The following is a 24,490-nucleotide window of genomic DNA, read 5'->3' as shown; positions in this document are numbered from 1 at the left end:
CCAAATCACCTCTCATTTCAGTGACAGCCATCTTAGGACAAGCTTTAGTTTTGAGTTAAAAGCTGAGAAGTGATTTCGTTCAGCCCATGTGCATTTTCATGATTTAAATAAATACAGAAAATGATAATGGATTGTTTTTGTAGATAACAGTACTTGCTGGATTTTTCATAGAGACTGTTTCTCTGAGGCTGATTTCTGCTGAGAATTTCAATGTTCTTGATGTATTTACAAGTTTTATCCTTTGTTACTAGGGATGATAAGATGATTGAGATTTAGTCTACTTGATATTTCTTCCTCATATCAAACTCACAGTAATGCTGAGCTGATCAGATTTCTTTTCTTTTTTGTGTGATCTAGAGAAAAGTTGAGAATTTTCTCATTTCATGTCTTTCCCGCAGGCTTATTGTAGTGACTAAAAGTGTGATATATTGCAAGACATTTTTATTGAGTGTTTTTGGCACACAAACACACACAAAAAAGAAAAAAAAAGAGAGATTATGAGTCCTCCCACTTTCATTTTTCTGAACTGTGAGGCTTGGATACTGTGGATAATAGTTTGATTTTTAGATAATTCATCCAGCCAGCAGCTGCTTAGGGTTTGCTGACCATCCATTTTCTTGTGTTTGAACTAGCTGAAATGAGATGAGTCAAAGGGAAGGCAAATATGAATTTTAAAATCCTTTTAAAGTATTGATTTCCAAATTCTAAAACCCGGCAAAAAAAGATTCGATTTAGCAAAGCCGAACCAACGGTTTATTCTCCTGCATTCAAAAGCTTGGATTATAATTGATGAGCACACACACTCTGGCCAGGGCTGGCTCTGGAGGTTATCTCCCCAAGTCCTTTCCTTGCCCCTGCTACCCTATTGTCTGAGGGTCTTGTGAGTCAGCTCCTGAGCAGATGCAGTTTATACCGTGACATTTTAAGGCAAAACAAAAGATTCCTTAATTCGCCTTCTGACTCATCGTGATCAAATGATTTGGGCTAATCTGAACCCTTGCTGAGGTTTTGCTTATCTGCTGTTTGGATTTAACAATCATAATGAAGTTGTGGGGTTAGCTCCTCTCTGAAAGGATTTTATGAAAGGAAATGCTTGCCCATACTTGTGTTAAAATGGATTCAATCTGCTTATTTTTGAGTCCTTATGCAAAGTCTGAGAAAATTCTATTGTTCTGTTGTTCTGATACAAGTCTAGAGCTGACTGTTTCTGACATACTTTTGGTGAATGAGGGAATATTTCCTCAGCCCAGCATCAAGCTTCTCCCATGAAAACAAAGTTTAACATGCTGCTTTCCTTCAGAGTTTGAGAGAATATATAGTGTAAATGGAAGATTTCTTTTTTTTTCCTTTTTTTTTTTAAGGTAATAATGGTTAGAGGGTCAAAAAGTGGGATTAGAAATAGGTGGTATTCTGGAAAAAAAGATTGGGGTTTGTTTTGTTTACTGTTGTGCTGTCCACAAGACTGCCTCAGTTCTCAGCAGCAGTGATGCCAGCCATGTAAATCTGAAATGCTGCTGTTTCAATTTCCAAAGGAAGTTGCTCGTGTCCATGTAAACATATCGTATGTTATAAGGCTGGTTTTTCCAATGAGCTGCATTTATGTATTGTAACTTTTATGTAATGAGTTACCCTGGAAACACAATTAGGCAAATAGTGCTCGTTCTTGCAGCCTTTCCCAGCAGATAATTAATCACTATGAGAGCTGGGCCCCCAGCTACATGCACAAGTGTATAGGGAATGTATAGGATAGTTTTTCACGGTCCAGCCTGAGGTGCTCAGCAAACTCTTACTATTTAGAAAAAGCTGTTTAAAATAGTGTTTATTTCCTGTGAAAAACACATTTGGACATCTGATGCTTTAAAGCTTTTTGCATGTTATTGCCTGTATGTAGTCATCGATTAATACTTCATAAAAAGAAGATTAAAATGTAGCATGTTCTACAAGCTTCTGTTCTGAAATGAATTAGTGCCCATGGGGAAGGTGTTCTTGGTTGATGTTTCCCACTGTATGTTGTATGGTCTGCATTTTTAGGTGGTTTCCTTTTCAGAATATAAAGATTTCAAGCAAAAAGCAAACATGATATTGATACAATTTCTTGAGTATATATATATATATATATATATATATATATATATATATATATATAATTAATTGGTCAGGGATTACCCTAAAAGAGCCATATTTCTTGATTTACTTGCTATTCTGAGGATTTTATTGGAAACTACTTGGGAGTAGGGAAAGTTATGGTAGAAAGCAATCCTAATTATCCAGGGTTAGGGGCAAATGAATTGTGAAGAAAGACTGATCAGGCATGGGCTATTCCCTGGGAGAGGGAGCATGAAGGGGGGTCCCCATAGAGTGCTGGAAGACCCTGAAAGAAATGTATTGATGTCAGTAAGCAGCTTGAGATAGTGACTAATTTGAAAACAAGAGGTCATTGACTGAAACTAAGGAGGAGACAAGCAGATAAGGAATTTATGTGGCATTTTCCCCACCATGGGTAGGTTAGGATATGGAAAAGTGAAAAATCTGGGTCATAGAAGTACTGTGCTGCTGCTTTGAAAGCAGCTGGGCACATATTTGGAAAAGGAAAGAGAGTAAAACCATTTCTTTTTCAGTAGCTAATCTCATGCAGCAGAGGAGTGTTCAATTGACCAGTGGTGGTCTTCTGGCTGTAAAATTTGGTGGCTAAAGTGTGGTTATTCCTCAGTTTCTAGAGCTGGCCCAGTTTAGTCACTTTTAAGGATAAACTCTGTTTAAAGAGTGAATCCATAACAGTTGCATCTTTTATTCAGGTCACTCCATGTACTGTCTTGTGAGAGCTTTACCACCTACGTGCAACGTAAAATGAATCTAATGTAAAATGTAGTTCTTACAATTTAATAGATTTATGTAGGCGAGCTGCTTCTGTGTCTCCTGGAAAGAAAATGCATATTTTCCAAAGGGAGCTTCAAGATTTTTTTTAAGGCCAAGTGAGACATTCTCATAAATGTCATTTTTGCAATAAGCATCTTAACTTTGTTCGTGTTTGATTCATCACATGGAGATCAACTGCCTTTCAGGTAATGTACCAAGAGTTTCTGGAAGAGATACTAAAAGCAGCAAATTGTGTAAAACTCCATGGGAGCTGATCCTGGGCAACATCTATTAGCAGGAAGTAACAGCACATTCACAATACTTGCTCTGTATGTGCTTTGTGTATGTGTGTGTGTCTGCACATGCACATGTAAGTTGAATTTAGATGCATGCACTGGTATTTTCTACAGTGACAATAGGTGATTATGGCATATTTTACCCCATATGGAATAAAACACATTAGCATCCATTTCTATAGCAGTTCTTATGTAGTAATTTAGGCATATTCATTTTACTTTTAACTTCTGGAGAGGGTGGAGGAAATCTAATTGTAAAAGAGAAACAATTCCTATTGTGTGTAGAATGTGATGTGACAATTCTCACACACAGTGGAAGTGAGGAAGGATTGATCCTCAAATTAGCATCCATTTGCATTCAGTTACAGTGAGTGGTTTCTGCATGTTTTTTTCTGCATTGACAAAGGATATTAACTTAAAAACTGACATGTCAGCAGTGAATTTCTATCCCTGCAAGGCTGTTAAAATCAGTGTAAAACTTAGAACCATTATTTTCCTGTATCATTTTTTAAAATATTAGATTGTGCCTATGTCTTCCATCTGCAGTGTCACCTTCCTTTGGATTGTGTACTGACAAAGCCATATCACATTTGTACATTTATTACATGCAGTCTTAAAGTAATAATACAAAATGTGTAAACAGTTGCACATTATGTAATGCATACATGTAATGTATACTCTATGTGCATGACTGTCACAATAATTTTAATTACTTCACTTTTATTACTTTAAGCACTCCCTTCTCCACTTACATGCTTGCTTTGCCCATTGGCTACTTTTGTTGAAGTTGTTTTGGTTTGGTTTTCTTTTTAATAAAGGTAATGAATTTTTAATTTGGGTTGTTAGGTGCATAGAAGCACAAACATATTTTGTCTGAAATTACAGACAGTTCACTGACTCAGGCATAGGCTGGGTCCATCCCTAGCTACACACACATGCACACAGATTTTGTTCATCTCAGAGAGTGAATAAGCTTATAATGAAAATGCCAACCTGAATACATTAATCTTTTTTGTTATCTTTAAAAGTGTACCCCTCGCTAGGATTTTGCTGACGCTTTTCTCTTTCCACGAAAAGTGTCAAATGATCCTCTGGCCAAGAGCAGAGCTACAGCAGCAGACATCTGGATAGCTACAAATGAAAATTGCTTTTATTTTTGTAGTTTCTACTGATGGTCAGGCCTCTTTTTTATCTCTAATACTTACAAGCATTTTTTATTTAGTGGGCACTTAGACAATGCAAGTTGAAGGAAGAAAATACTCTCTTTTCTTTGCAGCAGAGCACTTTACAAACTGCAGTTACTCATAGGACACATTTTCACTCATGGCCTTCACTATACTGTACTGCTGGTTTATCTTTTCATTGTGGTTCCATGTTGCCTTTCTTCTGTCATTTCCCACAAAATCACCAATGTGGAGGTAAGGGAAATTAGGGAAGGCTACAGACACAAAGCACAGATCTCAAACACCGTAAGCTTTAGCAGATTCTAGCATTTGTGAGGCCAGAAGTGAAGAGAAGAAACTCAGCTCTTTTCAGCCCAGGTTCATTCCAGCTAACTTTAGGCACATAAAACATCCAGTGTTAAGCATCTCACCTAACCTGGTTGTCTGGGTCTCCTCTGTCATCAAGGAGAACGATACACACTCTGGAGGATAATTCTCAGGCAAATTAATTGCCCATCAGAGCTTACCCTCTCTCTCTTAGCTGTTGAGAGAGGAGATGACTAACTCCAATTCCAACTTCAAGGATGGCTGGAGTAGATGAGATGAGGTTGGGCCTTTGAGACTAAGCTAGTTAGTAAATATTACCGGTTTGCTATTAAAACTAATGGTCAGTGAAGAAGTGGTGTTACACTCCCCCTAGTTATGACCCTTTTCTCTTTAATCAGATTGAGTTTGCCCCTCATATGGTGTGATTAAATGTTTTGCTGCAACATTAAGTACTCAATGGGGCAAACACTTGCTGGGGCAGCTACATGAGCCTTCCTTTAGAAGCTCTCAGTGGGAAGCTGGAGGCATGTAGGGCTTTAGGAGATTTGCAAATCTTCAGCATATCTGTGCTATGTCCAGCTACATTAGACATTGGAAACAGCATGGCTGTGACAGTGTACTAGTCCATGAGTTCTGATTTACCCTCCTAACTCCCCAGAGAGCCCACTTCTACCTCTATACACTATGGCAGACAGAAGTGTAGATGGGTATGTTTGTGTATTAGGCTCCTCACAGACCTGTATCAATTCACTCTCTGTCCCTTGGTCTCCATAGTTCACTATCCCCTTGCTGTGGCAAAGCTGAATGCAGAAAAGGGCCAGAAAATGCAGAACCAAAGAAAGCCTCTTTGTCAGTCTTCAGATGGGGAGGGGAGGAAGGCAGCCTGAGGCCGCTGTGCGCGTTTGCTCTGACCATGACGTGCCACTTTAGACATGAGTCATGCAGCCATCACCCAAACATGACAAACACTTGTGCTCTTCCTAAACACAGGCACACTGTGCTGAGACAGCTTAGTGTCCTCACTGGCACTGTGTGGTTTCCCCTTATTTTCTTTCTCAAGTGTATTTCTGCTGTTTCACGTTATTACACGTGCATCTTCCGGCTGCCAGGGAATACTGAGCCGTGCAGGATCCGAGGGTAAAGGCTGTGATCAGCAGCATCCTGCAAACACTAATTGGCTCTTTTTCAGCTTCTAGCAACAGCAGCATGAAGAAGTGTAGTAGGGACTGTTCCTTCAAGATTTTAACAAGCAAGGTAAAATCTTAGCTAACAAGTCCCTTTGCCCTTCAAGGCCTAATTCAAAATCTATACAATATAATAAATATAAAAAGATGCATTAGGCAGGTAATATCTGACTAGAATGAAGCTGGATACTTTCTGCTACAAAAAGAAAGGTGTTTGACAGGTCATTTCTGTATCTCTTAGTACTCCATTTTTTCTGTTGGGATAAATGCTTATTCCCACACTGATCATCATAATTTCCTGAAGGAGAAATGGTAAAGGTGCTAATAATCCCCCTTTACAGCTGCTCAGCACAACTCCTACCTCATATATTCAGTATTGGGATCACTTTATGGTCAAGGAGAACAGAAAGAGAGCTGAGAAAGGTGCAAAAGGTATTGGGAAAAAAAAAAAAAGAAAAAGAAGATCTATCTAGGTCTTCACCTCTCTAGTGTCCAAGTACCTTATAATCATTAATGGATTTGCTTTCATAACAACTCATTAGGTAGGGGAAAAAAGGGTTCATTTTATAAATGATGGTGTGAAACATAGGGTGAATTTAATGATTTAGCCCAAGTGGCTAAATCATTTAGCGGGAAGTCAAAATCTCAGTCTGCAAGAGAACTGAAATCTATCTAAACATAGCCCCTAATGACCAAGCCATCCTTTAGGAATCACAGTAACAAATTTATAGCCATTCTACAGAGTTATATCTTTTTGAGGTATATCTGGAAGTTTTTCCCAACTAGAAAAATCCTTTTTAATTTAATATTTATGAGCAAAATGTATTTGTGAAACATTCACAAAGAACATTCCTCAGTTCAGGCTATTTAAAAGGAACCCCCCAAAATAAGTGCTTTGATGAAGTATTTAAACATCATTTTATTTTTATAAATACACAGGAAATTCAGAGCATCTAGAATCTAAAATATTCCTTTTAAGACAGAGCTTTAATATAAAATTCTATCAGTCTCACAGAATCTACACTGCACTTTTCATTAGTACTGAATAAAATAGAACATTTGACTTTGCTTTCAGTGTATGTTGAAGCCTACTACATAAAAATCTCAAAGATCACCTTAATTAAGCTAAAATTTCTCATGCATTTATGTAAAAATGGTGATTGTTCTTATAACTGAAAAAAAAAAACCAACCCAGCACATTTTCAGATACACAAACTCTATAGTTTGCTGAACCTGAAAAAAACTTTTTAATGACATGCTTCATTTTTTCTTCCCAGCTGATCCATTTAAAGATGTTACTCCTCTTGACAAACATTGTCATATTCCTGTGCCATCACAGTGACAGCAGTACTGCTACAATGTGGAAGGGACCATCCTCCACAGAGTGTTTCTCATGTGTCTTGTGCTTAGCAAAATAGGACCCCTGCCATGTCTAGGGGAATGAGAAGAGAGGGAAGCTTCCATTATTATAGTCATAAAACTAACATTAGATAATTCAGGGTGATTTTAAATACTGTGAGCTGCTGGTCACCTCATGGAGCCTATTGCAGCAGAATTAGGCTGGGTCGTTATTTATTGCATAGAAAAGAAAGAAAAGGGGAATTTACCCATGTTTTTATGACATGCTGGATCCTGCACTTACACAGGGCAAACACTTTAACCCCTTGAGATCTGCTAATCAGGAGCAGCAGCTGTTAAGTGCCAGCGTGCATCCAGCATTCATGCTTGCGGGGAGAGAAAGGCTTGCAGAGGATATGACCCTAAACTTCAGAAACCTCTTCTCTCCTTGGGGGCAAAATATCATTCAGCTTGCATCTTCTCCTGCTTTCTTTTAGTTTATCCAGTTAATGTTCCTGATGTGGGTTGTTGTGCACTCACTGTGAATGCTTCAAGCCTTTAGGAAGATGATAGTTAATTACTGAAGTTAAAATCTGGCTTGCACTGGTGTGGAAGTGCTTTCAGAGGTATTTACTCAGCCAGCTCACTGAGCTGCTAGGGGCAGGGGAAGGCTGGAAGTATCTGGCTCACAGTGAATTACTGCAAATGTATGTTCTGTTGAAAAAAAAAAAAATAGCACAATGCACAGTCATTTTTCCCAATACTGTTGGTACAATATTAGCTCAGTCTCACACCAAGTTACATTTGTATGTTCATTTAAAACAAGCAATGAAATCCATTGTGAAAAGCCTGTCACAAACACAACCCAAATTTATTTCCTGCAAAGTAAAATACAATCAAAAGGTGAAAAGGGAGTTCTTTATTGTTTAAATGCTTCTTCTTTTATCCCACTCTTTAGCTTTTGAAACCAGTGGCAGACACATATATGTTGGTGGGAAGAAAAGATAGAAAATATTGTATTTTTGCCGTATTTTGTTTTCTTTTCCAAATGTCACTTGCTCTCCAGCCTAGTATTTGTAACCCTTCCTGTAGACTATTTGTTGTATGACAATAAATTGACATCTGCATCTATTACTGGACTTAATAGTTTAGAAGCCTAAGCAAAACACTTCCAATAATTGGATATCATTGGAATCAGTGGATCAAGCTCTTCTAGCTTTTGCTCTAAACCACTGCATCAAATTTAGTTTGTGTGGGTTTTCCAGATAAGCAATGTTTCAAATGCCTTAGCAGTGTGTGGATATTTTGCAGCCATCTCAGTAAGAGCATGATTTGACCCTAATGTCCTTAGATGCAATATTCCTGTTTCCCAATGTCATGTAGCATATGCTGTATTTTTTGTCACCTGAACTGGCTCAAAAGCATAAATAAATTGTTATTGGGTACTGTAGAATCTAATGCCATATTGTCATACTCTCAGATGAAAGAGAAAGCCTCAGCATGGCAAAGAAAGTGTTGAATTTGTGTCAGATTTCAGCAAAATAATTCCAAAGAGAGTTGAAAGTTCATGCTGCACTTAAACACTGAGCTCTTCTCACCTGTGAAGGCAGGTTGAGTTCAGATCTGCCTCTGTGCCTTGAAAATCTCTTCCTTTGTCTGTGTCTGAAAGACAGAAAATTTTTTACAGACTATTGCCCACGCCAGTGGTAGTGAGCTGAATTTACATAATCCAGCAGCAGAGTATCCTAAGCTTGAATAGAAAAAAGGCCTCATCACAAAATGAGATTTAATAGAGGACTAGCAATATATATTTAAACACATTTGTTTTAGCCACAGTAAGGGAATAGATGCAGAACATGTAGATGCAGAGGAGGAAGAGAGGCTTACACATGCAGAGAGAGAACAAGTCATGCTGGCTTTTTCCTATGCCATTGATTTCATCTCCTATCCTGTGAATTTTCTTGTTCCAAGGTGTTTTTCTTCTGAAACAGTGTCCTGTCTTTGCAGCACTAAGTTTCATTGATCAGTCTCTCCAGGCACTTACATATTTCCCATCACCATAGTATCCAAGGCATTCAGAGGTGGAAAAAATGGTGTAGCAAACCAATCCCTGTCTCTGCTTTGGATTGCCTCTAATCCAATGGCATCTCAACAAGACACTTGATTTGCTCTGCTTTTCCTTAAAATTACCCATGGCTGAGGACATCTGAAATGCTTTTGGGTGAGCTGCTGATCACAACACCTGGGCTAGGGACACCAGTGAGTAAAAACTGATGTTTTAGGGACTTTACTGACAAAACACTTCAGAACAAGCTTGCCATTAAGCACACCAGCCCACTAGGACTGTTCTTATGTTCCAGTGCATGCTGATGCTTTGGTGTTTTGCAAAATCAGGATTTTTTAATCGAATGTTGTTCATACTATTAGTCATGTCATTCCCTTAATGATGATAAAAAAGCAAACATCAGTTCACTAGTAAATGCTGCAGTCTGCATCACAGAAATGGAGGAATTAACTCTTTCAAAGGTAAACTCAGAAGCCTGTCTGGCCACTAAAGAGTGTAACAATGTCTTGTCATAAACCTTTTCTCTTTCTGTTCTGAGGGTCGAGTATTTTCAAATAAAGATCATCCCTCAGTGATGGGGGGACAGAGATGTTACAGTCATGGGTACTTGAGCCTGCCAGCTGCAGTGGGAGGATCTCTGGGTTCATCCTTGCAGCACACACCTGGGAAGCTCAGAACTGTGGACAGCCTTGTATAGCAGGATAGCAGGGTCTTAAATATTTCTCATATCTTAATTTCTGAAAGGAGAACTCCTCTTACTTTGAACCAAGGTGCTACTGGAAGTTTTTGTTTCCTGGAAATAAAATGAGGCTACAAGTGAGGCTGTAAAGCACATGCAATACTCACATAGCTCTGCTTCCATCCACAGCTGTGATGGAACAGGAAAATCCCATCTAATTGCACGTGTGTGTGTGAGATTAAACACTGAAGAGAGCTACTGTGTTTTACCAGTGTTAGGGTTTGTGAAGAGGGTACCTTTAGTGATGCTTTCCAGATGAATTGCCACTGCAAAACTTGCAATAGATTTAAGGTATAATTACTGTCAGTGTTATCAGACTTTACAGTGTATGTAAGTATTGCTTTGCTCTGTTGTAAGGAGATTTGGGAGTTTTTAATTTTCAAATAAAACCTTCTATTTTTTTTCAAAGCTCATCCCTGTAAATCCTGGGGAGGGGTGGTGAGCAAAAGGCATGCAATGCCCCAACCCATGGTAATTAGCAAAACTGTCTGCAAGACACCATTTCTATGTTGTCACTATTATATTTACTGAAAGAATTAATTCATTTTCTAATACAGCTGAAGAACACATTTTCATTTATTTGAAGAACATATTCCAAATAAATTATTCTTGTAGAGTTGTTGCTATTTTTAAATGTAATTTCATAATTTTTATCAAGGAAACCAAATTAAATCATTCACTATTCATTGCTATTCTGAATTTTTTTAAAAGATGGTGCTGAGATGTAAAGTTGAGTTGGGTAAATGAGGAGGTGCATTATGTTTGCATTGATATGAACACAACTATGGGTAGACAAGCCCTTAAATTACAAGAGTTTTAGGAGGAGTGGTAAGTGTTGGGTCCAATTCTCCAAATCCAGTTCTGGGAACTCAACAAGTTTTCCCAGAATGTGTTCTAGATGTGTACAAGTTACATTGCAGCAGCAGTCCTCTAGGTGCATGGCCCCCAGGTTGGCCACTGAGACCCCTGTGAATATTTGGGGATATTTAAATGCCTCCAGAAGGAAGTCCCAGATTGGTAGAGGGTGGCTCAGGAAATTTATAGGACCAGGCAACTGGAAGCAGTTGACAAATCTTCTTCAGAGCCCACCACTGAGTATCCCTTAAAACAGAGCAGATTCCAGAATCGTGGCCAATCCCTGCCCTTGATAAACCATCCAATGACAAAAGGGAATGTACAGAAAAGGAGAGACCTGAGGTCAACACGTTTCCAAGCTCCTGTAGCTGTGGGCCCACATCAGCCCTAGGAGAATGAACAGCCAGCCAGGGCAGTAGGGCACAGGGGAGCAGGGATGGAGTGGTTACACTTGCATTAGGATGACCCTTTGCCCATCTGCCTGGTGCTTTGGTACCATGAGATGTTCTTGCAAGATGCAGAAGGGAGCAGATACAAGAAAGCCAAATTCTGCATGTGAAGTTTTCACCTCAAAGGATTTCCAGCCAGGCTTCCATTCTTGAAGCTCATACAGGAAGGACCAAAATCCCGATTCCCCCTCAATCCCTTCCTAAAACATCAGATTAGGCGCTTAAGGAAAATGAGAAGGGTGGGGTCTTGAAATATCAGTCACTGGAGGAAATTGAGGAGGAAATCAGCATCTCCCTGTCCCCTTCAGTCCTCTAATCTTTGTGGATTATAAGAAAGGGAAGAGGCTCAAGGACTTGCTTTGATCTCCATAGTCCCTGTATGGAAATAAAGCTCCTCCATGTGTGTGGGGCAGGGAGCCAGTCCCAGCCAGGCTGGCTGTGCCTGTTTCACCTGCCCTGCTGCTACCCATGGCTACAGGGCAGCTGTGTCCTGACACCCAGAGTGGGACCTGAAGAAAATGCCACAGACTGGCCAGGTGAGCACACAGCAAGGTGGTCTGACAGGTCCTGAACTAGGAGGCCACAGACAGGTTTTCTGGATGTCAGCTGCAGGTGGCAAAAGGTCACCTAAATCTTGTTTTTACAGCATTAATCTTTGTGTGGATCAGGCCCTTAATTCAGTGCATACTCTTAGAAGTGACAAAGGGGATGCTCAGTGGCATTGCCATGACAGACCCTCAGGTTCCACAAAATATATTCTGCTCTGGTGCAGAGATATTTTTAAGAATTTGTTTTTCTCTGGCTTCTCTTGAATTAATGTTAGTAAAAGGTGCCCCAACCTCTTATTTTTCTATATGAAGACAAAAATTGCAGCTGCCTGCCAAGTCTGCTGAGAGATGGATGTAATAATTTTCAATTGGACTGTTAGCCCAAAGGGAACCCGATAGCAAGAGATTGACAGATGCAGCATGGATTATCTTGTGCTCTGAACTCAGCCCAATTTGTGGTTTGTTGCAGGTGCTAAAGAGATTGATATTGCTGCTACCCTGGAGCACTTGAGGGACCAGAGACCAGGCATGGTCCAGACAAAGGTACTGTCAATAAATCCACTGGGATTTTAAATACATTAAAGGTCTTTCACAGTAGTTGTTTTCATGACAGAAGAGAAAGGGTATGACCTAATTTAACGCAGGTCGCTTGCTGATTACTCTGTTTGGCTCCCTACCAACTGAGGTTTATTTATGCTGAAGATTTATCTAGGTTACTTTCTTTGGTGTTTACTGTTCTTTCTTGTAACATCTCCAGCATCTATCTTGATTACCATATATGAAGGGCAGTCAAGACAACAATCTATAGCCTGCTAAAGAAAATGTGCATTTGAAAGAACGTTCTTGCTTTCATCCTGAACTATGGATTATTTTCTTAGAGTATCTGTGCTTAACTGTGCTTGTAATACTTTTTTATAGCTTCTGCTCATTAAAGAGAATGTAACTGCTGCATTTGATATTTTTTTCTGAGAAAAAAAAAAAACTCAGAAGTTTTGAATTAAAGGAAATAAAGTTTTGCAGGGAATCAAGTAATTTTTAGTATCTTTGAATGAAGGAGCTTACATCAGCCTTTATGGATGTAACATGGCAACTATATTTTTACACTTTGGTGAGATGAATGCCTTACTCTCAAATTCCTGTCAGTTGTAATAGTTTTGACATTTTTCTACAATGTAAAACTTTTAAACACAGTAGCTGATGGTGCAATTCTAGTCCCTTAAATTAGAAATGAAGCTTTCTGTTATTAACAATTCCAGTGATGTATGGAATGATATTGTGGGATATGTGCTGCAAGTTAAGAGCTGCAAATATGACAATAAAAAAAACTCTTTCATGGTATGAAGGTGAAATAAATCTGTTTATGGCCTTTTAAAATATCAAATGATAGTTATAGTCCCAAACTGAGCAACAAGAGCAATGTGACAGCACTGTGTCTTGGCCAGGCTGGAACTGATAGGAAATTCTGCAGCGTTTAGGGAGTTGAAATTGCTGAGGGGCAAAGGTGAAATAAATTTGTGCTGCAGGAATCATTGGTTCATAATTTTTCCTGAATCTCTTCCCAATTATGTTATTTCCCACTAATATTAGGGGGAAATACTGCTGAAGAACAGCTTGTGGAATCTTAATTATTATTTACCAATTAAGTAAATGTGTGAAAAATAAAGATGAGCCAGTCCAAACTAACTAATCTTTATCTGCAAGGAAGACATAAAATTGCACAAGTCTTTCTTCTGCTATGATTATTCCAACTGGAACTAAAGGCAAATAGCACACAGTATCCAGTGTCATATATATTTACTCTGAGGTAAGATGCAAATCCTGGACTACTCTGCAAATGCATTCAAAATATGTAGCAGCTCTGTGGCAACATAGAGCTCAGATTCCAGTTTCCTTTTCAGGGCAGAGAAATTATGGCTTGTTGCCTTCAATAGAAGAAAAAACATCGCTCCAGAACCAAAGAATGAGGTTATGTGAACTTCTCCTACTTAGCTCAGCAATAGTTACCTGAGTTCCATCAAAATCTCCCTCAAGACATGGTTTTTCCCTCCAAACATTTGTCCAGAAGAGCTTCAGAAAACAAATGTACCCTGTGTTTTCATCCAGGATGAAAAATTTTCTCAGGATATTGCTTATCTTTCCTCTTGCTCCTTCTTCTATCATTGTCATTGTCTCAAAACCACCCAAATCACTTATTCAAGCTAATGTCTTACAAATTATAAATATCTGGTTACATGCTAGCAATGCATGATCCCCAGAGAATTTTTCTGATGGATTTAAACAAACCCCTGTGCTTTCCCAACTGAATACAAATGAGGAATATTAGACTCTTGGAGTAATTTAAAACGATGGATTAAAAGTCAGGTTAGAAATGCCAATTACAGAATATCCCTAGGCAAAATAAACACCAACTTCCTTCAGCAATGTTATTTTGTTTCCAGCAGGCAGCGCTCCACCTTTCCAACAGGCATGGGAAAGATTTGTTTGCAGCATTTTGTCTTCTGGAAAGGATCTTTAATTCAGAAGCACTGTATATAATAAATTGTAATGAAATTATCATAACCACATTCTCCATTTCTGAGAAGCATAATGGAGGGTTTGTGGGTTTGTTGGATTTTTTTTTTTCAGGGGAATTGCAAAATAGAATTGATATGTCACATATGAGAGGAAAAAGTAATGAAAGAGGAAGTGCATTCTCTGTGATGGGAAAAAGATATATTTCTTATTTTTCCTGTCTCCTCTATCCTCTCACAATCTAGAATAGTAGATAGATTCCTTACTGTGTTTTATATGCTACATGAACTCACTTTTTTTTCCTGGGAATTTTCATCTGTAGACTTAATGAAACATAGCCATAGTTACTTTTTATTAAGTATATTCTATTTTTAGAACAGAATTTTTAGAATATACTTTTTATTAAGTCTATTCTATTTATTAAGTATATTCTTGTCACCTCTGCATTGTAGGTAAACTGACACCACAGAATGTCTGCCCAGCTCTGTTTTCTGGGCAAAGCTAGATGTTAAAATTCATCTCCAGGCAGTCTTGTATATGCAAATAGAATGTGTGAATGGCAGTGTAGCTGTACAAAACAACAAACTGATCTCCTTTAAAAATTACTGACATTCATTTGCTCTAACTGCAGTTGTCCTAATGGAAAAGTGTGGAAGGTGTGGGAAGGCTTTTCCTGGGAGGGTGGTGATGCACACCAGTGGAAGCTGCACTCCCTGCCTTTCACCTGGGTGTGTTATGCAGCAGGATGGAGGGGAAGAGCTCAGCTGGCCATCCCTGAGAGGCCATGGCCCCACACATCTCACGTCTGCTCTCCTGTCCCTTCACTGCAGTCAGAGCTCTGGCTGTGCAGATTACACTCTGTGAATTGTTTTGCCTCAGTCATTATGGTCACAGTGCCTGTTGCTCAGTCCCTGGGTGAGGCAGACACTCTTCCTCAGGCTTTTTGAGCTGCTACAAGCACCCAGTTTGGTTCTGCCCCAAAATGGCCCAAATTTGCCCTCTCTGACCCTGCTGCTCTCCAGCTTCTCTCACACTCATTGTGCTCCAGTTAAAATGCAACTGATGCTCCTGGATGGCCCCCAGCATTCCCAGTGTTTCCTTTAATTGCAGAGCCCTTAGACAGTGCAGGGAGCCTTAGGCAATCATGCACACCATTTTCAGTGCCTGCTGAGGATGAGTCCTACTCTTTAGGGTGAATTGATGTCTGATTAAAAGCTGTTGGCTGCAGTCCAGCAAGTGTACATGGATGCCACTTTGACAGCACCAAGCAGACAGCAAAATTCTGAATGGCAGTGTCGCTGAGAAATTATTCCGAGTTTTATTCTGCTTTTTCTGCTCTGGCACTGTGCCCATCATTGCTTCTCTGAAGCATCTCCACATGGGAGCTGACTGCAGTTGGTTAAGACAAGGCAGAGAAGACTGGCACTGGATTGCAGGAATTAAGAGTCAGCTGCCTTTCTGAACTTTGAATTGTACATCTGTAGTTTGTTCTTTCACCCTTCCTGTACATTTCTGCAGTAAAATGAAACACTGTGGAAAATTAATGTTATTGGTTCAGTGATCACTTTTGGAGGTGGCTGTGTTCTGTAACCATCCCACACAGCCCCTGGCAGCACCAACTGAGGTGCCAGAGGTACAGATCTCCAGTTTTCTAATGGGAGACACAGCCAGTATCCCAGCAGTGATCTTGGGATGCTTTGCAGGGTGCATCTCAAACCTGCATCCTCAGAGTCAATTCCTCAGCAGCTCTCGACCCCAGCTGGCTTAAGCCTCTGGAGTACTTCCAGAAAATCCAGTAATTTCTCCACAGTCCTTATCTGGTGTCTTTGATTTGCCTATATTTTGAGAAAACTTTCCACTGGAAAGTTTCAAACTCCAAATCAGCCAGTCAGTTATTTCAGTAAGCTAAATTACAGAGAAAAAAATCACTTGCTTGGAAAATATAACACCTGTTAACCTTGAGGATTTGAAACTGCTTTGTCCTTCTGCAGGACTACACAGTTCAGGAGTGTGTTAGGGTTGCACTTAGAAGAAGTAGCCATTCATGGCTGGTCCTTCACACCTCTGCCAACCCAGCACAGAAGCTGGCAAATCATTTTGGTGTTGAGGTTACAGTAAATTAATAGCAGAGAAAAGCCTTCCCAAGTATGTCTTATGTAGGAGTGGTCTTAACAAAATTGAGTAATTTGTGAGTGTAGAAATGACATTAAAAAGAGAGGTTTAAAAAGATCAATGAAGGTAAGCCAAAAACCAGATACTGTTCTATAAATTAGATATCAGGGGAGGAGATATTTATTTGAGATTCTTTCAACTAGAAACAGTCCCGAGAAAAGCCAAAGTCTTGCTTTACAGCATCTCACTTACTTCATATTTCATATACTGAGTTCCCATCTCCATGTCAAAAGGAAATGGCTGGTGATCAGCTGCTCCCAAACCCTTCTGACCATGCAATGGCAATATATCATCATGTCCCAATAGCTTGGCTTCTGCCACTAACATTTTTCTCCATTAAAATGACTCCGGCTTCGAGATGCTGTCAAACATGTTATATGACATCAATAACCCAAGAACATTTTGTTCCTTTCCATTGCAGTGTACAGTTCATCCTGCATATTCATATTTTTAACAATGTCTTGAGGAGGTTCAGCTGCAGAACAGAGCACCAGGCTTTCTGGGAGCGTTTTGTTTTATTATTCAGGGTGTGCGTTTGTTCTCTCCGCAGGAGCAGTTTGAGTTTGCTCTGACAGCGGTGGCAGAGGAAGTGAATGCAATACTCAAGGCCCTTCCCCAGTGAGCAGCTCAGTCTCCTGAAGGTTCCTGCAGAAATCCATCCCTCGTTTTCCTCATCCTCAGTCCCTGTGAATGTTCTTGGAAACCGTGACCTGACCTTAACTGTGTATCTTCTGTTGTAACCACATAGTGATAGGGTCCTTACAAACTGCTTTAGCTGGTTAAAGTTCAACAGTTAAAATGTGCATTCTGTTTTTTTGGGGTTTAAACAAATTTTTAAAAGTACATCAAAGCCTCGGATTAAGTGACAGAATGAACAATCCATCTCATTCCTCCTACATCCTCGAAGCCCTGAATGTCATACTTTGAAAGCACACATTCATGTTCTTAATAGCAAATATACAATATTGTGGGTAATTAGTGCAGTCAATATAGTCTCAGAAAACAGTGTTCTGTTATATTTTGTAACTTCTCAAAGGCTGAATAAGAGTGGGGGCCTAAAGAGGATGGTGATTGTTCCCATACAGTGCCAAGCTGGAGCATGAAACAGTGCTGTGGGTGTGAGCAAACACAGGTCCAGGCTCTGGCAAGGAGAGCTTGCACCTTCTCATGCCAGGCTTTGGCAAGCAAATGTTTTCTTAACTGTTGTTTACTTTTCAGCTTTGTGCCATGAGAGGAAGAAAGTCTGAACTATGAGTAAAAGAGGCTTGCATGGTTGTTGCAACTGGGGAGAAAACATGTTGGTCACATTTATGGAAAGCCAGGGGATAATGAGCACAGCTCTGACCATGTACCTGGCACTGACAGCACAGAAAAGGAGAGCATAGGCTCCCCTCAAGTGATGAGAAAGGTCCTGTCAGCAGTCAGGTAATTGTCTGGAGCTGTTATGGAAAGAGATTGTTGGTTTTATGGGATTACTGGGGAAGAAAATGGGATTCTCCTCTTTATACCTTTGCATTTCCCTCTGTAAAGCTCCGCTGTGCCATCCTTTTTAGCCAGGAAAGTGTATTTCTGTAAAAGCCTGGCTGAAGAAGAAATCTCCAATCTGCATTTTATGACTCTCATCGAGTTTGTCTGATCCAGGCATTTGTTGCAGCTCTCTGCAGAGGCTTTGCTCACTCCTTGTTCTGCAGGACACCTATTTGAACTGAGCATGAAGGGGTAAAGCAGCACAAAGATTGAATTTCAGAGATTCATGTGTTCTCAAAAGCCTAATACCTACTCTTGCAAAGTAATGCTAAAATATGTCTGTAAATGGTTTGGATATGCAATCTTGCTTCTGTGATTTCACAGGTTCAGTTGTGGCACTCTTCTAAAAGAATTTACATTATTGATAGAAAGTACTCTGATATGTTTGAATGAAGGGCCTGAGAGTAAAATTATTGAAGGTATCTAAGTGATCTAGGCTATTAATTTCATTTTCAAAAGTGAATATGTGGATGCTTTTTCATCTGCTATCCTACATCTCCGTGATGTAAGAATCTGGGGTGCTTTTTTCCCAAAATCTTATGAGTATTGTGTGCTTGAAACCATATTAGGCTAATTGTTTAACTTCAACACTGGAAAATATATCATTGAATTTAATTTGGGAAGGGGAGCTTTCATAAACTTCTAATCAGTGAAATGTTAAAAATAACAGTATCACACAGTTTTGCTGGCACAGAGGTGATGAGCATCAGTCAAAATCAACCATGTTGCAATTTTGTGTTGTAGGTGTGGATATTGGTGATTTCTTCTTTTTAGCAATTAAAGAGGTCCTAAAAAAAAAAAAAAAAAAAAAAAAAGCAGAAGGCTTGTTACTTTTTGCCATACATTTTTGTATGCTTTACTTGATATATGCTGTTGCCTAATTTGTGCATCCCATTACTGCAGCAGTGCAGAGCAGTTACTGCAGATGCCATCATCCTCTTAAGTACACATACTGTACATTAAGCCACATGTTTATTTTATGGCCTAAGCATTTTAGAGCTTTCCTAGCAATAACTAAAAAAACTAATGGAGTATAAATGAGAAAATTGCCTTTTTCATTTGATAATTTAGGTTTACCGGGATTCTTTTATTACTTTAGCTAACACAAAATTTCAGATCAGGGCAGATGAGATCAGTTTGAGCTGTATCAGCAAGCGTTTGAAGTAGATTTACTGTGAGCCACGTACTGCAGCTTTCTGAAAATACAGGTGTATGCAAACAAACTGTCCAAAGAATCAAAACTGGGGCATCCAAAGCCAAGCCCTCTGTCTGATTACTAGGGTGGAATTATTTTCCAGTGTGAGATGCTGTGCCACCACCCACTGCCAATGGGCTAATGGGGTTTTACCACAGATTTCTGCCCTGGGATTCATTAGTGTTTGCCTCCTGACTGTCCCTGTGCGTACCACCAACATGACTGACGAGCCTTTCGTTGCACTTCAGGAATATTTTTTAATTGTTCTTTTGCAAATATTTGCATTTCATAATAACAATTTCAGGGTGATCCCTATTAATTCACAAGCAGCTGTGTGTGGGACTTCATGCTTCAGAGTTTATTTAGCGTAGATTAGAGGGCATTAATCTTCCCCAAAGCTAATGGGGCAGGAATGTATTGTTTTACTCATCCTTGTAGAGCAGTTTACACAATAGAGAGATGCAGTTTCACTCAGAGGGTTAGAGTACCTCCCACTGACTGTCATCGACAATCCTGTTATTTCAGCCATGTTTTGTACAGTTCTTCCACAAAGAGGTGCAAGGCTTATTCTGTTGACTGTAAACAACCACACAGAATATTTCATCTGTGCATAGCACACTGTTCACACCTCTCAATAAATGCCCTGCTTCTGGGGGTGATAATCTGCTGCAGGGTCAATTAGTGAAACGCAGGTTTCAGGTGCACCAGGGCAATCTAGAGGGATCTGACTATCCATTTCCCAGGAAGTTGCCAAAGCCATGGATGAAGCCACAGAGATGGATTTGCCATGCAGGGCAGGTATTTATTTTCACTGCAGTTAACTTAATCCTTGTGATCTGGTGAAGGATGTTATTCAGGCCAACCCCCAGTCACTTGCACTAGATGTGGGATGTTCACTCAGGTTGAGCTGAGCTTCTGCCTGAAGACCAGGATCACCTGAGAGCTCAAAGTCAAATGAGACCCGCCACCCTTCTCTGTTCAATTTTCTGCTATCTTTAGTAAACTCATTGCCATTGAAGCTGGGGCTGGTGCCTGACTTGGCCACAAACAGCATGTGTTCAATGTTGGACATGCTCACATTCTAGACAAATGGAGTGTACAGGTTCTGTTTGTGTGCTTGAATCCTTAAATGATATTTTGGGGGGCAACCTGCAGGAGGGCAATTTAACCCCACTGCTCCTTGCTGGAAAGAGAAATCCCTGTTTTCCCACAGGCAGCACACAGAGCTGCTGTCCCTGAGCAGGGACCTGACCAGAGCCCTGCTGATGCAGTCAGTGTGTCCAGACAGGAGGGACAGAAAGGTGGATGTCACCAGAGTTGGTATTTCACAGGAGTAAAAGCACAGCTGCTCTCTCCAGCCTTTGCCCTGGCCATGGCATGGGCTGGGACTTAGAGGAATGGAGAGGCAGGACAGCCCCATTCCCCAAATCCCAGATCCCTGAGGTTCATCCTGAGGCACAGGGCTGAACAACAGTGTGGGGTTTGCTGTTGGCTTCAGGTGTGACCTGTAACCATTGCTGTTGGCCACTGTCGTGGGACCTGCTGCAGCCCAGGTAACTCCCATCCCAGTGGAAGTCCTTGGCCAGGAATGAATTTCAGCAGAAAATCACAAATCCAAATCTCAATCCAGTAGCAAAACAAGCCAGATTATTTTTATAGAAGCTACTAAATGTTTAACACATTTCAAAATATTTTTAGAATCTACACCCATGACCTTGTCCCTGTCTCCAGCATGCATGCAGAACCAATCCCCATCCATTCCCAGGGGAATGACAGCTATAGTACCTGTAAGGAGTTCATGCTTTATTAGTCAAGTGGAACATTAATAAAACCTGGCCCACTTCATAATTTCCAGAATAGTCATTAATTAAAAAAACTGTTATTGGAACAGAAAACAAGTATTTGATTAGCTTTGTTACAGAACAATAGCTCTCCTCATTTTTATTCTGCATATTTTATTCTTTCTTTAGAAAATTCTCTTAAGAAGCATTTGAGATAATTCGCTTTTTAAAACTGTACAGTTTCTATGGTTTTGCTTTTTAAATGAGAGTACACTTTGTAGATTTGATTATTATATTTTTCTGTTAATATTACATTGGGCATTACAAAAGCATTCCCCACCACAGTGAAAAGAAAGTGATCCTGTTGGTTTATTGTAAAAGAAAAAAAAATAATTAAAACAAAATTGCAGAGCTGTGGCATACTCAATCCAATTAGAGCATGACTCTTTACTACTTTTCATTTACCACATGAGAAAAAAAATAGTTACACCAGCAAGATTTCATTTGAAGCTGTTCATGCATGCTGTTTGTACTGTATTTGATGGCATAATATTGTTTTGTTTACAACCTTTTCTTTCTCGTCATTCTATTATATTCTTTATATGTATATAGTTAAAAAAAAAAAAAGATTATACAAAGTATTTTGTTCTACCTCTGTAAAGATCTTATTTGTGAATAAAGTCACGTTGTCTGTGGAGTATGGTATTGTGAATACAGCATTAAAAGCTGGTGCTTTGCTTTTATTTGGGGGTGGGAGCGGTGCTGATGTCTCCTGCTGGAGGGGGGGTCTGACTATCCAAGGTGGGAACAGGAGGCTCACAGGGAGGGGCACAAATGCCCTGCTGGTGGCTTGGGTATGCACATTTCATCTGCTCTGAAAAGAGATTGCTGCCAGCTCTGGCTCAGGTGTGTGGCCCTTAATACTGCACCTTACAGGATTTTGATTGAGACGGATTCCTGTGTTCAGGCCAAAAATGAAGCAAAAGAATCACAGAGTTACAGGGATCCTCCTTGTACTGCCAGGAAGTGGAAAAAAAATCACCTAGAGCCTGTGCCACAGAGTGTACAAGTTAATAAAGAAATTAAATGGAACCTGCCTTCAGGAAAATTAAAGGCAAGAAAATGTTTTGGGGAAGGCTGGTGGATCAGACCATCACAAAATGGCCAAGGATTTACAGTTTTAAAATAGTAGAAGTTCATAGGAGTATTTAAACAGATAATTGAAACTTCTCGCTGTTACATTAAATAAGGTTAAGAGGAATAAAGTACAAGGTTACCACACAAACACAGCATTCAATAAAGGGTCTTTTTCCTGGGGTATATGAAGTCATTTTCCCATAAGCACTGTCCATGATATGAAGGTTTTGGATCTTCCCATTAAATACTTACTGTCAGCTGTCAGAGCAGTCTTTGGGTTTGGACAGCCCTGGCGTGTCCTTTCCATGGTCCTGTGTTATGTATTGAAATTTCCCTTGTGTTCTGAAGAAGACTTAAAATATGTTTTCCACTTATCTGGAAATCACTAGAAAAATGTAAACAGAAACCTAAAGTGGTCCTGGTCCAGCTTGCTTCCTTCCCATCAGAATAATCACATTTTACATTCTTTAACCTTGTTTATGTAGTTGCATGTTTTAATATCTGTGCCTTTCTCAGTGTAAGAAGGTGACTTTCATCTTGGAAGCAAAATATATGCACCATTACAGCTATTTTCCTGTTGGTGTAATTTAGGAGGTCTTTCATCTCCAAGACAGCTTTCTGAAAGTTCTGGTAGCATCAGATGGAGGACAAAAAGAGAAATGTGTTTAACTGTATAAATACTGGAGCATTGTGAGTCTCCTAGATGAAACCAAAGCCACCAGTTGTGCATCATTCATTCATGCAGGCAGTGCTGCTCTGGCCTCACACTGCACAGGTGCACACAGCTGTAAAAACAAGTGGGATGGGACTGGTAGTCCTGGTTTTGGATGCTGAGCAAAGAACTGCACAGCCACAGGGAGAGGTAGCAGGTAGGCTGGGTTTATGTGTGCTTGAAACAACTGAGTCCTTGGGGAAATTCTTCTTAAGTCAAAAATTAATTTCTCCCCTTGAGAGTGCACCAGTTAACCCCCCACATGCAGGTAAATCAGCAATACAGATAAAAGACTCAGTGTGGCTGACCAATCTGGGAATCCAGACTTGGTAATGTTTGGACTATTTGGTTGATGCACTGCACTGCCCCAGAATTTTCCTGCAGTAGCTTTGGTCACACTTCTCAAAGATACAGGAATGTGTTGCTCCCATCATTTCCAGCATATGGTACAGGTGGGATTCATCTTAACCAGCCTCTGAGCAGCTTTTCATGGGCTTCCACAAACCACCCACTCATCATAAGCTTCCTCTGTGGTCAATAAAGGGAAACATTTTTAGAGTGGGAATTACCGTGTTTGGCTTCCACTTCACCATGAGGTGATTCATCCTATTCACCCCATACCCTGAAACAGGGAACATCAAAATTTTACTATGTGCTGAGTACAAAAGCATTTCCTTTCCATATTGTAAGCCTATTCCCTCAAAACTGGACTGGATCACTTGTGAGAAAAAGTGAAGTGAATTTTGGTTTTATAGACCTTGAATTTATAAACATCATTATCCCATTCCTCCTTAGTTTCTCCTGATCCATACAGATGAGTCTTGTCCCCTCCTACAGAAGCTGTCCTGTGCCTGTGATCACCTTTGCTGCCCTTCACCTTACCTTGTCCAATTCTACACTCTGAGGTACACAGGGGCCAGGCTGTGGTCCAGTGTAACCGTGATGGTTTTAGATATTTTAGTATTTTCTTCTTCTTTGGGATGTCTAACGTTTTGTTGCCCTTCTCCAGTGCTGACCATTGAGGTTCTGCTCACAGACACTCATTCACAGCAATACCAAATGCTTTCCTTCAGGTCATCTCTATATCTGTATTGTTAAGATGTATTTCATTATATGAATTACTTTATCTCCAGTAATTTCATCTGCCATCCTCACAGTTCTGCTGTATCACAAGGTCTCTCCATGACACTTCACAGCTATTTTTGTTTTTATAATGGTAGGTAACAATGTGTCATTCACACTCTGCCACCTCAGTATCACCTCTTCCTTTTTCCTATTGTTTAAAGTGGGGAATCACCATCACTACAAAAATTGTCCCTTTCTTCACAACGTGTTTCTTAACTTTTAATCCTCATTAACCCACAAAAATCTAACCCTTAATGCAATGACAACTCAGTTCCTGTAAGAACCTTTCATGAGACAGCTTTTGCCAAAGGTTTTTAGGAAAGCCAAGTACAAAATAATCACATACATCATCAAACTTACTGATTTTTTCAAAGTCTCTTAGGATGCTTTTGCAACACAACTTGACCCTGCAAAAGCCTTGTTGCTTTTTCCTCCTCTTTACACCATCAGTTTTGCAGGATCTAGACACAGGAGTACGGATGCTGCTTATAGAATAAGCTTTGGTATTCT

At 39.9% G+C, this 24,490-nt stretch overlaps 1 protein-coding gene across 1 annotated transcript in view; it reads left to right on the top strand.

Annotated features, from left to right (window-relative positions):
* Window positions 1-21,703, top strand: part of PTPRN2 (protein tyrosine phosphatase receptor type N2) — a 635,829-nt gene extending 614,126 nt beyond the window's left edge. The window contains exons 22-23 of the mRNA XM_036405382.2: window positions 12,290-12,363; window positions 17,054-21,703. Of these exons, the coding sequence (XP_036261275.1) occupies window positions 12,290-12,363; window positions 17,054-17,125 (146 nt within the window). The 3' untranslated portion in view covers window positions 17,126-21,703. The remainder of the gene's footprint in view (window positions 1-12,289; window positions 12,364-17,053) is intronic.
* Window positions 21,704-24,490: the final 2,787 nt, after the last annotated feature.

Source organism: Molothrus ater, chromosome 1 (assembly GCF_012460135.2).
Source record: "Molothrus ater isolate BHLD 08-10-18 breed brown headed cowbird chromosome 1, BPBGC_Mater_1.1, whole genome shotgun sequence".
Taxonomy (NCBI): Eukaryota; Metazoa; Chordata; class Aves; order Passeriformes; family Icteridae; genus Molothrus; species Molothrus ater.
This window is presented reverse-complemented; position numbering and strand designations above follow the sequence as displayed.